The following is a 12,652-nucleotide window of genomic DNA, read 5'->3' as shown; positions in this document are numbered from 1 at the left end:
CTAGGCACGCAGGCTTCAGTAGTTGTAGCACGATGGCTCAGTAGTTGTGGCTCACGAGCTCTAGAGCGCAGGCTCAGTAGTTGTGGCACACGGGCTTAGTTGCTCCGTGGCATGTGGGATCTTCCCGGACCAGGTTTCAAACCCATGTCCCCTGCATTGGCAGGCGGATTCTTAACCACTGTGCCACCAGGAAAGTCCCTATCAGTGTATTTCTGAGTGAGGACTTTAAAGTCTATCTGATCAGTTTCCTTATATCTATAGCCCAGTGTCATGCACAAAACAGACAACAAAGTAATAATTGTTGGATGAATGAACCAAAGTGACACAAAACTAATGCACTGAATGATAGCCTTCAAGATGGCATTAGTTACCTACAGCAATGGACCAAAATTAAAAGGATGGAATTCAGTGAGAACAAATGTGAATACCAACTGCACAAGCTTAGTTTAGAGGAGCCAAAATATAAAGCCTGACTGATTTTCATTGCCTGGACATTTAGTCTGAGTCTGTGTCATGTTGTGACTTCCCTCAAAAGCAATGAATTGATAGTCCCGCCTGTCTTACCAGCTCATACCTGGAGGACTGAATACTATAATATAATCTACCCCTATCCCCTCCTCCCCAAGTTGTGGTTCCAGAGACAGGGAGGCTGATATCAGCTTAGTCCAAAGTAGACATTTCAAATATTTTCAACAGTGTAACAATGAAGTGGCTGTCTTCTGCAGTTAGTGATTGACTTGTCAAATTAGGTACTTAAGAGACGCTGAGTTTAAATGTTGTAGAAGATGCTTGACTAAGGTGCCTCTGATGTATCTTCTGTGTGTGAGTCTGTGAACTGGGGACATACATCTGTCATAAACATTTAGGATATTTAGCTTCATCTGTTTCATATTACTCTCTTTCCACTGTAGCAATGAGTATTACCCAGCAGATCTGCAAGTTGCACCAACCCAGGATCTGCGAAGAAAAGGCAGAGGGCTGGGGGCAGAGGAAATAGAAGAGGAACCTGTTGCCGGAGAGGATGAAGAGTTGGGGGAAGAGCTGGCGCCCCAAGATGAACCCTCACAAAAGAAAAAGACAAGAAGAGCTGCGACCAAGTAAGTTCAGCGTTGCTGAAAGATTACAGATCCACGGATCCAGGAGGAGCGGGAAGAGACCTCTTGTGACCTCCTGTGAAATAGTCTGGGACAAGATGAATTACTCAGATAATTATTTACCAAAGTGCTGAATCTTCCTGAGATTTTCTTTTACAACCTGAAGAAAACTGCCAGTGTTCTGAGTTTTTTCTTTGCTTGCTTACTATTTATTTTTTCTTGTTTAGCCACAGAATGTTAAGAGTTTGGGGACTTTGGAGTCATCTGATTGTAGCGCCTTTTTATAGATGAGAGCACTGGGGCCTGGAGCAGTTAAATGCCCTTGACCTTTGTCGTTCACTTTCATAGCATTGGGACATTATGTTCGTGTGCTGGGGCAACACAGAATGGAACATCTTTTCCCTTATAAATAAGCGCATCAGCACTCTTAACTTTGCCTTTTGACTTCTTTCCTGATTACTTTTGGCTTTCTTTTTTTCCACGCTGTTACATTCTCTTTCTGACTCTCTGGTTTATTCATTTACCTGAATTGTTAGAAACGTTAGAAAAAAGAAGTGACTCTGCTTTCAGAAGGTACTCCAGCTTACTTGAATATTGTCTGAATTGGGGTGTCAGAGATCCACCAGACTGGCGCTGCTGTGTTATTTTAACACTTTACATCTCAATCTGATATGCACATTTGTTGAGTCTTTCCCATGAGCCATTTTTTAGCTCATCATTCAGCAACTGTATCGAGGTCCTTTTGCTAAGTTCTGGGCAACAGAGATGAATGGTACCTAGCTTCTGCAGAGCTAGAAGCTCAGTCTAATGCCTGGTGAAATATTTTAACAAAGTATTTTTAAAGGAGTTACAGGAGCACAGTAAAAAAAAAATGACTTAATTCTATCACAAAGGGAAGACTTTTACAAAGGGGAGGGCACCTTTGAAGCTGCAAGACAAAAGTTTGCCAAGCACAGAAGGGCTGCCAGCTAATGGAAATAGTATATAAAGCACAGGAGTTTATGTACTAAGATCATGGCTAAGCTTCATGGAACCATAGTTCCTTCTCTGCTCCTACCTTCTCACAACTCTGAGCATTCTATCCCCTACTACCTCCTCTAAGACAGAGATTGCTCTTTTCGTCTTCGTATCCTTCAGCATAACAGCTATCCAAAGGTTTGTCCTTGTGTTTATTTGTTGAATAAACGAATAAGCTATTCATGCATTCATACCTCTTCCATTCTCACCCCTGGACCTTTGCTATGTCCTTCTTTCTGCAGTCCCCTTGCCTCATTGCTGCCAAGTGAAATTCTAGTCATACTTCAAGGCACAGTTCTCATTCTGCTTCTTCACTGAAGCTCTTCCTGTCTTTTAAACTAGAAGTTATCTTACCCACCTTCAAGCTTTGATAACAGCTGTTCATACCTGTAATCAGGTGCTGCTCCTTGCCTTGGGTACTAATTTTTTTATAAATCATCTATGTAAATTAAAAACTCTTTAAAAATAAGTTCCATGTCTTAATTAATTTTCCTGCCGCCTGTAGCCAAACCTAGAATGTTGCTAGCATTCCCCATCATTGAAAATGTAAGTAAATGGATAATCACATTCTTGGGGCCATCTCAGTATATTCATAGCCCAATTTTATAATCTATGGAACACGTTCCTCACTGGCAAGTATTTAATGAGAATGTGAAAATTCGCTCCTGTTCTCTTTGTCTCCTGAAGGCTACATGACACATAAAAAATAATAAATGTTGAGGGAAAGCGTATATGTTTCAATAGAAGATTTTAAAAATTTATTTGTAAAACTGAAAAGGCTCAGTGATAAGTAATTATAGACACATTGTATCAGTCAGAGCTTTCCAGAGAAACAGAACCAGTAGGATGGAGATATATATGGTGTGTGTGTGTGTGTGTGTGTGTGTGTGTGTGTGTGTGTGTGTGTGTGTGTGTGTGTGTGTGTGTGTGTGTGGAGAGATCTGTTTTAAGGAATTGGCTCACATGATTATAGGAGCCAGCAAGTCCAGAATTTGTTGGTCAGATAGCAGGTTGGAAACTCAGGCAGGATTTGTTGCTTGTAGTCTTGAATGTGAAGTTCGAAGGGTAGGATTTCTGTGTGACAGTCTTACGGCAGAATTCCTTTTCTGAGAAACATCAGTTTTTGCTCTTATAGCTTTCAATTGATTGGATGAGGCCCATCCACATTATTGAAGGTAATCGCCTTTATTTAAAGTCCACTAGTTGTAGATGTTAACAACATGTACAAAATATTTTCATTGCAACTCCTAGATTAGTGTTTTGTTACATAACTGGGTACTGCAACTTAGGTTGACACATAAGACTAATTATCACAGGCATTTAAGCTAAATATAAATAATAGTGCTTCCCTTACCCCTATTTCTCTACAATGTCTTAAAGAGGTCATAATTTCCAGCCATTTTTCTCTATATTAACTAGTAGGGCTTTCACAGTTTTGCTTTCTTTTGCCTAAAACAGAGAAATGTGTTGTTTGCTAAACCCTTGGGAGCTGAAGCACCACAACTTGTGGTCTTGCATTCAATCCTCACAGAAAATCTGGGAGGTCTTGTCTTTGTCGAGATGAGGAACCTGAGACTCTGAGACATTCAGTGACTTTCCCCAAAGTCAACAGCTCAATGGCAGAAGCACACATGCAGCTGGTTTCCACCTCTCTTCACTTCTCCCTGCTTAAGTATTTTTAAAGCCTTGTAGAGTCTATGAATTAGAAAGTTGAGCATGTAAATGCAGTAGAAGCGCTCTTCTCGTTCTGTCTCGGTAGATGATGTGGTTTGTTCGAGGCAAGCCCATCTTCAGATTTAACTTTTACCACAGAGCATTGCTCTTTCTTCCTCCTTCTTGGTAAGCAAGAGCCATGGTTACCCAAACTTGGACCTCTGTTGCCTGACATCAGTTTTTATGTTATATAAAAGTGAAGAAGTGTATATTTTTCCACTTTCCTGTCTACTGCATAGGAACTAGATAAGGAATCGTTCCAAAAATTATCTGTGTTCAATCTTGGAATGTATTACCATTTTGATTACTTTCTTTCTACATTTGGTTTAATTTATGGTTTATTCTGAGGACATCCTGAATGATTTTCTGGGGTGGGGAGCCTGAATTTCAGGGGAGGACCTGCCTGAGATTTGGAATTCCTGGAGAATGATTTCCCAAATGCAAATAATTAAAACTTGTCTGTGTAATTAACAATGAAACTATAGTCAAGGTGTTCAGAGTACCTGTCACAGACTAAAGTTAGTGGGTACTATCATCTCAAGAAAATAACGTCTGTTCTTTAATTCTGTTTTTTTCTGTTTTTCTCGGGGTTTTTTTGTTTGTTTTTTAGGCAGTTAATTGCTCATTTGCAAGTTTTCTCTAAGTTTTCGAATCCACGAGCCTTATATCTGGAATCCAAATTATATGAGCTGTATCTTCAGGTAAGTAAAATAAATTCTTGCCACTACAGTTACTTGTGAACTTTCCTCTCCCTTTTTCTTTGCCAAAATAACTTTTAGGTTTTCAATAATTGTTGGAATAGGGCCCATATCTACACTTTAAGTCTAATTTTTTTTTAATTAACAGATATTTTCTGTATCTTGAGAAACAGTTTTAGACAGTACTAATTTAGCAGATTTTTAAAGAAATTTGGGGTGACTAAACATTGATTGGCTGTATTAACAGTGAGTATGACAAAGCGTTAGTTGTCTTGTGAGAATTCGTTTTTAGAAGGGAGTGAGGGTTTGTGCCAAGAGAGCTGCTACTTTTCACTGCTAGGCAAGTTAGCCTTATGGAGTGCCAGGGTTTCAGGATCTTTTCGACTGAATGAAAAAAGATAGAATAATAGTCTGTGGAAATCACAATATATGACCTTGAATTCCAAAAAACGTTGCAGAAAAAAATTAACGTCAGAAGCAGAGTAAGCATTGGATGTCATTCTAAACCATCTGGGGAAACGAGATTTTCTCTTTTCATTTGGATGTTTTTTAAATGAAACATATTATTTCATCAGAATTTGTCCTTGTTTTGCCCGTAATTCAGATATAACTTGTTTATAGAGCCAGAGCTCAAAACTCTCAGTTGTCCACAGGAAACAAAATTCTGAACTGACTGATCAGAGAGGCTTCAGAGCCAGGTCTTCTTTCCTGGCATCTTCCTGACTGCTCTTACCTTCACGGTATTAGAAGAGCTCTGTCTCATCACAGGACCAGCCCAGTTGCTGTAAATCTAGACTCATGTAGGGAATTGGCCTTGGCCAAAAGACAGATAGACCTGAGAATCTGGCATGTGGGAGGCAGGTGTCAGAGTTGTGTTTCTGTTTTGTTCTTTGCATATATTCTGTTCATCTTCCTTTACCTCCAGGAAAATGTAAAGCTATTATCAGGAAATCATCCTTAACCCATGTCTAAGAATTTAGATTCTAAGAATTTTAATTGAGCAAATTAGTACAAGTAAATTATGATCCCATGGTATGTGTATATCTAACTTCATTAATTTATTCTATAAAATATCATTCCTAGTTGTTGCTACACCAAGATCAAATGGTGCAAAAAATAACACTGGATTGCATAATGACATATAAACATCCACATATCCTCCCTTACAGGTAAGTTATTTGAAGCTAAAGAAATACTTGGGGGCTGATTTTTAATCTTTCTACCAGACATCTTCTTATAAAGTAATTTTATAAAGGCCTAGGAAATTCCCTCCTTTCTAAGGTGATCATAATGCTATTTTCAGGTAAGAAATGAAAACTGGAAGTATATTTGTTTGTTAAGAGTGCTTCTCCATAGATAATAAGGTAGGAGAGAGAATATTAATTGAAAAGTATGTGTTGAGGTGGCTATATCATTTCTTCTTGCTTATACAATGTCATAAAATCTTGGTGATTACTTAGGGAGTCATCATAATCACACCCTAAGAACTGAAGAAAGCTTTCATATTATGCTTTTATAAACAGCTGAATTATTGACTAACCCCTTATAATCCCTTTTACCTTTTAAAATTTGAAAACTTGCCATTTTGGAAGGTATTTGTGTGAAGACTTTCCTTTATGGATGTCAACTACAGTATAAACTATTCTTAATACCTATTTCATTTATATATGTATAGTACTCTATTAATTATATTTTTTAAAAAAGTATTATTGATTAAGTATGATTTGTGCTGAATTCTATTTTTAAAGGGAAAACTTACAAAGATTGCTTGAAGACAGAAGCTTTAAGGAAGAGATAGTGCATTTTAGCATTTCTGAAGATAATACGGTAGTGAAAGCAGCCCACCGAGCAGATCTGTTTCCTGTTCTGATGAGGTATTTATACACTTTCAAAACTGATTTTTTAAAAGTTGGTCACAAAAACAATTGTATCGTATTATGATTCAGCAATTGTAATGGAATATTTCATTTTGACTTTTATTTAATTATTTACTTTTAAAATTGGTCTTTTGGGGAAGTCAAATTGTTATAGAGACTTATTTTAAATATTTTGTCCCTAACATGAGAAAGAATCTTGCCATGGTGTTATTTTAATAATACTGTTGAAATTAAATCCAATATTTCTCTAACGTTTGCTATTGAGAAATAGTATAAATAATTCATTCGTTTGGTATGTAACTAATTATGAGATATAAAAACTATTGAAAAAAAAAAACTATTGATTTGTTTTATTTAACCATCCACGTTACAAAACTTTATTACTAGTTTTCATAGTTTTCATTGGATTTTCTGGGTCAAAAAATAATAGTGAATAACAGTCATCGGTCAGATTGTTAGTCCCCTGTTTCAATACCCTTTGAGACCCCATTATACTGAGAGTAGCAAAGGGAATCCTTACTACGCCTTTAAGGGCCTGGTATGACCTAGGCCAGACCCACCTCTAACTACACCTCTTCCATTTACCACCCCACTCAGAGCCCATTGCACAACCTTTCTTCACAATACTTAGTCATCCAGCATAGCCTCTTTTCTTATTGTGTATCTCCCCTGCTAGAAGGCAAACTCCATGGCTGTTAGTAAATAGTGGTCAAATGAATTTTGTGTTCTCTTTTATGATATAAATCCCTCTTTCTCTGTTTTTTAATTTACGTATTCCTTACAGAGCCTAGAAGAATTAACTGTGGTAGTAGTGGTTGTGGTTATCCTTGTCTTGCTACTGGCTTTAACAGTAATGTTTCTAAAGCAGTCGTTCTTAAAGTGTGGTCTGCTCCTTCTTGGTGGGGGCTGTCTCAGAGATGCTCTCAGGAGGTCCACGAGGTTAAAACATTTTTCATAATACTACTAAGACATTACCTTTTCCATTGTGCTAACATTTGTGCTCACCAGGCAAAAGCAATGATGCGTAAAACTCCGGGTGCCTTAGAATGAATCGGGACAGTGGCTCCCGACTGTGCTAGCCATTCTTCGTTGCCACAGACCTGGAGTTTAAAAAAATAAAATAAAAAGCTGGTTTCATTCAATGCCCTTAGATGAATCTTGAGCCTTGAGTACTTGTCTTTTTATTATTCTATATGCAAAAATGGGAGGTATGCATAAGACACTTCTGCTGCTCACTCGTTCCCATGGAATTTTTTTCATGTTTTCCAAGTAACTGATGCATGTTACAGGATCATTCATGGGTAAAGATCTGTTCAAAGTGCAAGAAAGACAGATGGATTTTAATGTAACAGAGTTCAGAGTTCACTGATACGGTTTCAGATTCCACCTTGCAACCAGCCTTTAAGAAACTGCTTCCTGTTGAGGTTTGGTGTAGTATCAAAGTGGAATATCCACAGTTATCTGAAAAGAATTATCTGAAAGTTTATAAAACATTTTTCTCTTCTACAACTACATATCTGTGTAAGGCTGGATTTTTTTCAACCACAATATGTTGTAACAGATTGAATGCGGAAGCAGATATGAGAATTCATTTATCTTCTAATAAGCCAGGCAATAAAGAAATTCGGAGGAAAACAAAAAGTAAAACAATGCCTCTAGTCTCACTAATTTTAGGAGGGACAGGTTTGGAATATATAGAACTAATTTTTATTAGAAATGTTACTTTTGCTAACTTGTTTTAACCTGTGCTATGATAAATATCAATAGATAAAACTTACGTATACAAAAGCTCTCCAATAATTTTTAAAATTGAAAAGGGATCCTAATATTGAAGAGTTTGAAAACCATTCTCTTTAAATTTTGAATGTTAAGTCAGTAGTTTTATCATGCTAAGAAAGTAGCTTTTATTACTATGTTATTTATATTTCTGCTAAATGGATGTTGAATTTTATTAGAATGACTATTAACCATGTATTAAAATGATCAGATTAACTTTTTTCTATGAGCTATTGATCTGTATTAATCTAATAGATTTTACTAATGATTCTTTCTTGCATTCCTGGGATAATCCTTATTCAGCTTTAATATCGTTTTAATGCAGCACTGGGTACTGTTTTCAGAAATGTTGTGGGGTGTTTTTCCCCCAGTTATTTATTTATTATATTTACTGAATATATTATAAATATATTATTTATTATTATTACTGAAGTATTTATAATATTGTGTTAGTTTCAGATGTACAGCAAAGAGATTCAGTTATACAGTTTCCTGTGCTATACAGTAAATCCTTGTTGCTTATCTATTTTATGTATAGTAGTTTGTATCTGTTAATCCTCAACTCCTAATTTATTCTCCTCCCCCTCCCTTTCCCCTTTGGTAATCGTAAGTTTGTTTTCTATGTCTGTGAGTCTGTTTGTTTTGCATATAGATTCATTTGTATTATTTTTTAGATTCCACATATAAGTGATATCATTTAATATTTGTCTTTGTCCGACTTACTTCACTTGGTATGATAATCTCTAGGTCCATCCATGTTGCTGCCAGTGGCATTATTTCATTCTTTTTTATGGCTGAGTAATATTCATATATACACACACACACACACACACACACACACTATATATATATATATATATATATATATATATATATACACACACACACATATGTTCATATATACACACACACCACATTTTCTTAAACCAGTCATCTGTCGCTGGACACTTAGGTTGCTTCCATGCCTTGGCTACTGTAAATAGTGCTGCTATCAACATTGGGGTGCATGTGTATTTTCAGAAAAATTAGAGTTTTCTCTGGATATATGGCCAGGAATAGGATTGCTGGATCATATGTTAGCTCTGTTTTTAGTTTTTAAGGAACCTCCATATTGTTCTCCATAGTGGCTGCACCAATCTACATTCCTACCAACAGTGTAGGAGGGTTCCCTTTTCTCTGCACCCTCTCCAGCATTTATTATTTGTAGACTCTTTGATGATGGCCATTCTGACAGGTGTGAGGTGATACTTCATTGTGGTTTTGATTTGCTAGAAATGTTGTGTTTTTGTTTTTAGGCAATATTGGTATGTAGTTTATTTCTCTTCCTTAATCCATCTTGATATCACAACTATACCACCTTCATAAATGAAAAAGGACTGTTTCCTTCTTTCTCTCTGCTGTGAAACTATATCACGGGGATTGTTTTTCCTTGGAAGTTTTAAAAATTCATCTGTAAAACTATGTGAGCTCCAAGTTTACTGATTTATTCATGGTTTCTTAAGTTCCTTTTGCTTATTTATATGTGTGTTTTTGCCAGAAAATTACCCATTTAATTGAAATCTTTCCAGTTTCCTTATTTTACTTATAGTTATGCTCTTATTTTACTTCCTTTTAATCTATATATTCTTGTTTTCATTTTTCCTTGATTAGACTTACCTCTGGCTTGCCTAGTTTATTGCCTTTTTTCTCTTCCAAAGAACCACCTTCTAGCCATTGTCTTTATTATTTCCTTCTTCCTGCTTCGCTTAGCCTTGTGTTTGTTGTTGTTATTTTAAATTTCCATATTAAATATCTAATTTTTATTTTCATTCTTCCTTGTTTTAGAATGTATCCATTTAAATCTGTTGAGTTACTATTGTAGCCTTTCAGGAAAATGAAACAACTGTGTTTTAGGGTTAATGTGCAGATAAATAATGTTTTAGGATGAATGTGCAAACAAATAACATTCTTTGGACTTTTTAGAATTTTGTTTGGCCGAATGAAGAATAAAACTGGGAGTAAAACTCAGGGGAAATCTGCTTCTGGCACCCGCATGTCCATCATTCTGAGGTTCCTCGCTGGGAGCCAGCCTGAAGAGATCCAGATATTCTTAGACCTGCTGTTTGAACCTGTGAAGCACTTCAAGAATGGTAGCTATCAACTAGCTGCTGCTCTGCATGCATGTTGTCTGCTCAGACCTCTGCTGTCTCAGGCTGTTTCCCACGCTCTTGGACATCTTTCTAAGGGGGTCACTCTTCCTAATCTCGAAGGTGGTCTTTTTGCTGACACAGTTTTTTTAAAACTTTGATTGAATTAGGTGGAGCTAACAAATGATCCTGGGGATTATCGTCATCCCTGTGCTAATAAGCCCCTGATTACCAAATGTGTATTTTTTATTGTTATTGTACATTTAGGCCATTTGAAAAATGATACTTACCCATAGACGATGAATAAGTTTCTCCTTAGAAGCTTAAAGCATGCTGCAAAATTAATCTTAATTGTCTTGGCATGTATTCATTCACTGAATCGTTCATCTATTGCATGATGATTTGTTGAATACCTCCTGCACCCCAGACACTCTGTTGAATATAGAAAAATGAATATTTGTAATCTCTGCTCTCAACCTCACGGTCTAAACAAAGTGGATTAGTAAGTGTATACAATGAACTGTGATGCTCTGTGGTATGTTCTCCAGTATGCGATCTTAGTAATTAATAGTGATAATAATGGCTAACATTTACTGAGTTCCTACTTCATGCCAGACATTATGACAGGCCCTTTACCTATAACTCAGTTGACTGTTAAAACGGCCACATTAGGTTTCAGTACTTGGTTGTCCCCATTTTATACATAAGGAAACTGAGGCTTAGAGAGGTAAGTGTTTTGCCCATGGTGAACCTGGTATTTGAACACAGATCTTCCCGACCATAGTACCTCTGCTCCAGTCTTAAAATTGCTTTGTTTTGGGCAAACATAGATATTTATTTATAGGGTAATGTGTTGCTTCCCCCCCCCCACCTCGGGGGGTGGGGCAGGGGAGGGGATAATAGATATAGCTGTTAAAAGGTTTTCATTCAGTGTAATATGGCCCTGTAAAGGAAGCTGGCTGTAATGAATAGAAGAGTTTTTGTTCAGTGTTAATAGCCTCTGTTGTAAGAGGGTAGCTATTAATGATACCCTTATGGATAGACTGTTTTGGTGTATGAATCGGTAAGCTCATGATCTCATACCAGTTGGTTTGAAGTAAAGCTCAAGCAATAACAATTCAAGTCTTTTAAGTAAATTATGAAATCAGTATGGTACCTGTTTATAAAGGACCATTGTTTTATGTATTTATCAGGGGCTGCAAGAGAAATAAAACACTTGATTCTCAGCCTTAAAGGAGCTTATAATGTAACAAGACATTTTCCTTGAAACTGCTGAAGATAGCATAGTCCATGAAAGCTGAGAGGGAGAAAGTGTGTGGAAAGTTGATAGACGGAATAAAACGGAATTCCTTAGGTTTTGAGGAATAGTATAAATAGGGTGAGAATTGGGCTTAGAGGCTTAGTTCTGTCACAAGTTTCTTACTTTCCTTTACTCCTCAGTTTCCTCATCTATTAAATGATAGTAGTAAAAGCTGTCACATCTAGCTCATTGAATGTTGGGTAAGAATCAAAAGGAGAAAAAATACAAATAAAGTACATTATCATCTGTAAATCATTATAACAGTAGAAAATGCTGTATTATTGAGGGAAAGTGAAAGGAAGCTATAATTATAAATAGTAACAAACTAATATTTCCCTTCACATGCTATCTCTGCTCCTCTCTGTTTCACTAGGAGAGTGCCATTCTGCTGTCATTCAAGCAGTAGAAGATTTGGATTTGTCTAAAGTTCTTCCTTTGGGTCGTCAGCACGGTATCTTAAATAGCCTTGAGATAGTATTAAAGAACATTAGTCATCTGATCAGTGCATACTTACCAAAGATTTTGCAGATACTGCTCTGCATGACCGCAACTGTATCCCACATCCTTGATCAACGAGAAAAGGTGAGAGAGATTCACTTTACACGCTTTCTTCTTGGGTAAAAGTCTGTGTCTTACTTGGGAAATTGGTTGGGGCCTGAATATCTAACATCCTTCTAGGTTAATTCTTTCTTATGTAAAGTATCTCTTTATTTATTTATTTTTTAAGTATTTTTCTTTCTTTTTTTAAATTTAATTTAATTTCTGTATTTATTTAGTTTTGGCTGTGTTGGGTCCTCGTTGCTGCGCGTGGGCTTTCTCCAGTTGCGGCGAGAGGGAGCTACTCTTCATTGCAGTGCGTGGGCTTCTCACTGCAGTGGTTTCTCTTGTTGCGGAGCACAGGCTCTAGACGCGCGGGCTTCAGTAGTTGCGACGCGTGGGCTCAGTAGTTGTGACTCGTGGGCTCTAGAGTGCAGGCTCAGTAGTTGTGCCTCACGAGCTCTAGAGCGCAGGCTCAGTAGTTGTGGCTCACAGGCTTAGTTGTTCTGCGGCA

The 12,652-nt window shown here is 37.0% G+C and overlaps 1 protein-coding gene across 1 annotated transcript in view; it reads left to right on the top strand.

The window, feature by feature from the left end:
* Positions 1-12,652, top strand: part of UTP20 (UTP20 small subunit processome component) — a 94,026-nt gene that overhangs the window by 36,898 nt on the left and 44,476 nt on the right. The window contains exons 22-27 of the mRNA XM_060164551.1: positions 912-1,097; positions 4,435-4,525; positions 5,606-5,691; positions 6,271-6,396; positions 10,138-10,304; positions 11,975-12,183. Of these exons, the coding sequence (XP_060020534.1) occupies positions 912-1,097; positions 4,435-4,525; positions 5,606-5,691; positions 6,271-6,396; positions 10,138-10,304; positions 11,975-12,183 (865 nt within the window). The remainder of the gene's footprint in view (positions 1-911; positions 1,098-4,434; positions 4,526-5,605; positions 5,692-6,270; positions 6,397-10,137; positions 10,305-11,974; positions 12,184-12,652) is intronic.

This window comes from Lagenorhynchus albirostris, chromosome 11 (assembly GCF_949774975.1).
Source record: "Lagenorhynchus albirostris chromosome 11, mLagAlb1.1, whole genome shotgun sequence".
Taxonomy (NCBI): domain Eukaryota; kingdom Metazoa; phylum Chordata; class Mammalia; order Artiodactyla; family Delphinidae; genus Lagenorhynchus; species Lagenorhynchus albirostris.
The sequence above is the reverse complement of the archived record's forward strand: the minus strand, read 5'-3'. Positions and strand labels throughout refer to the sequence as shown.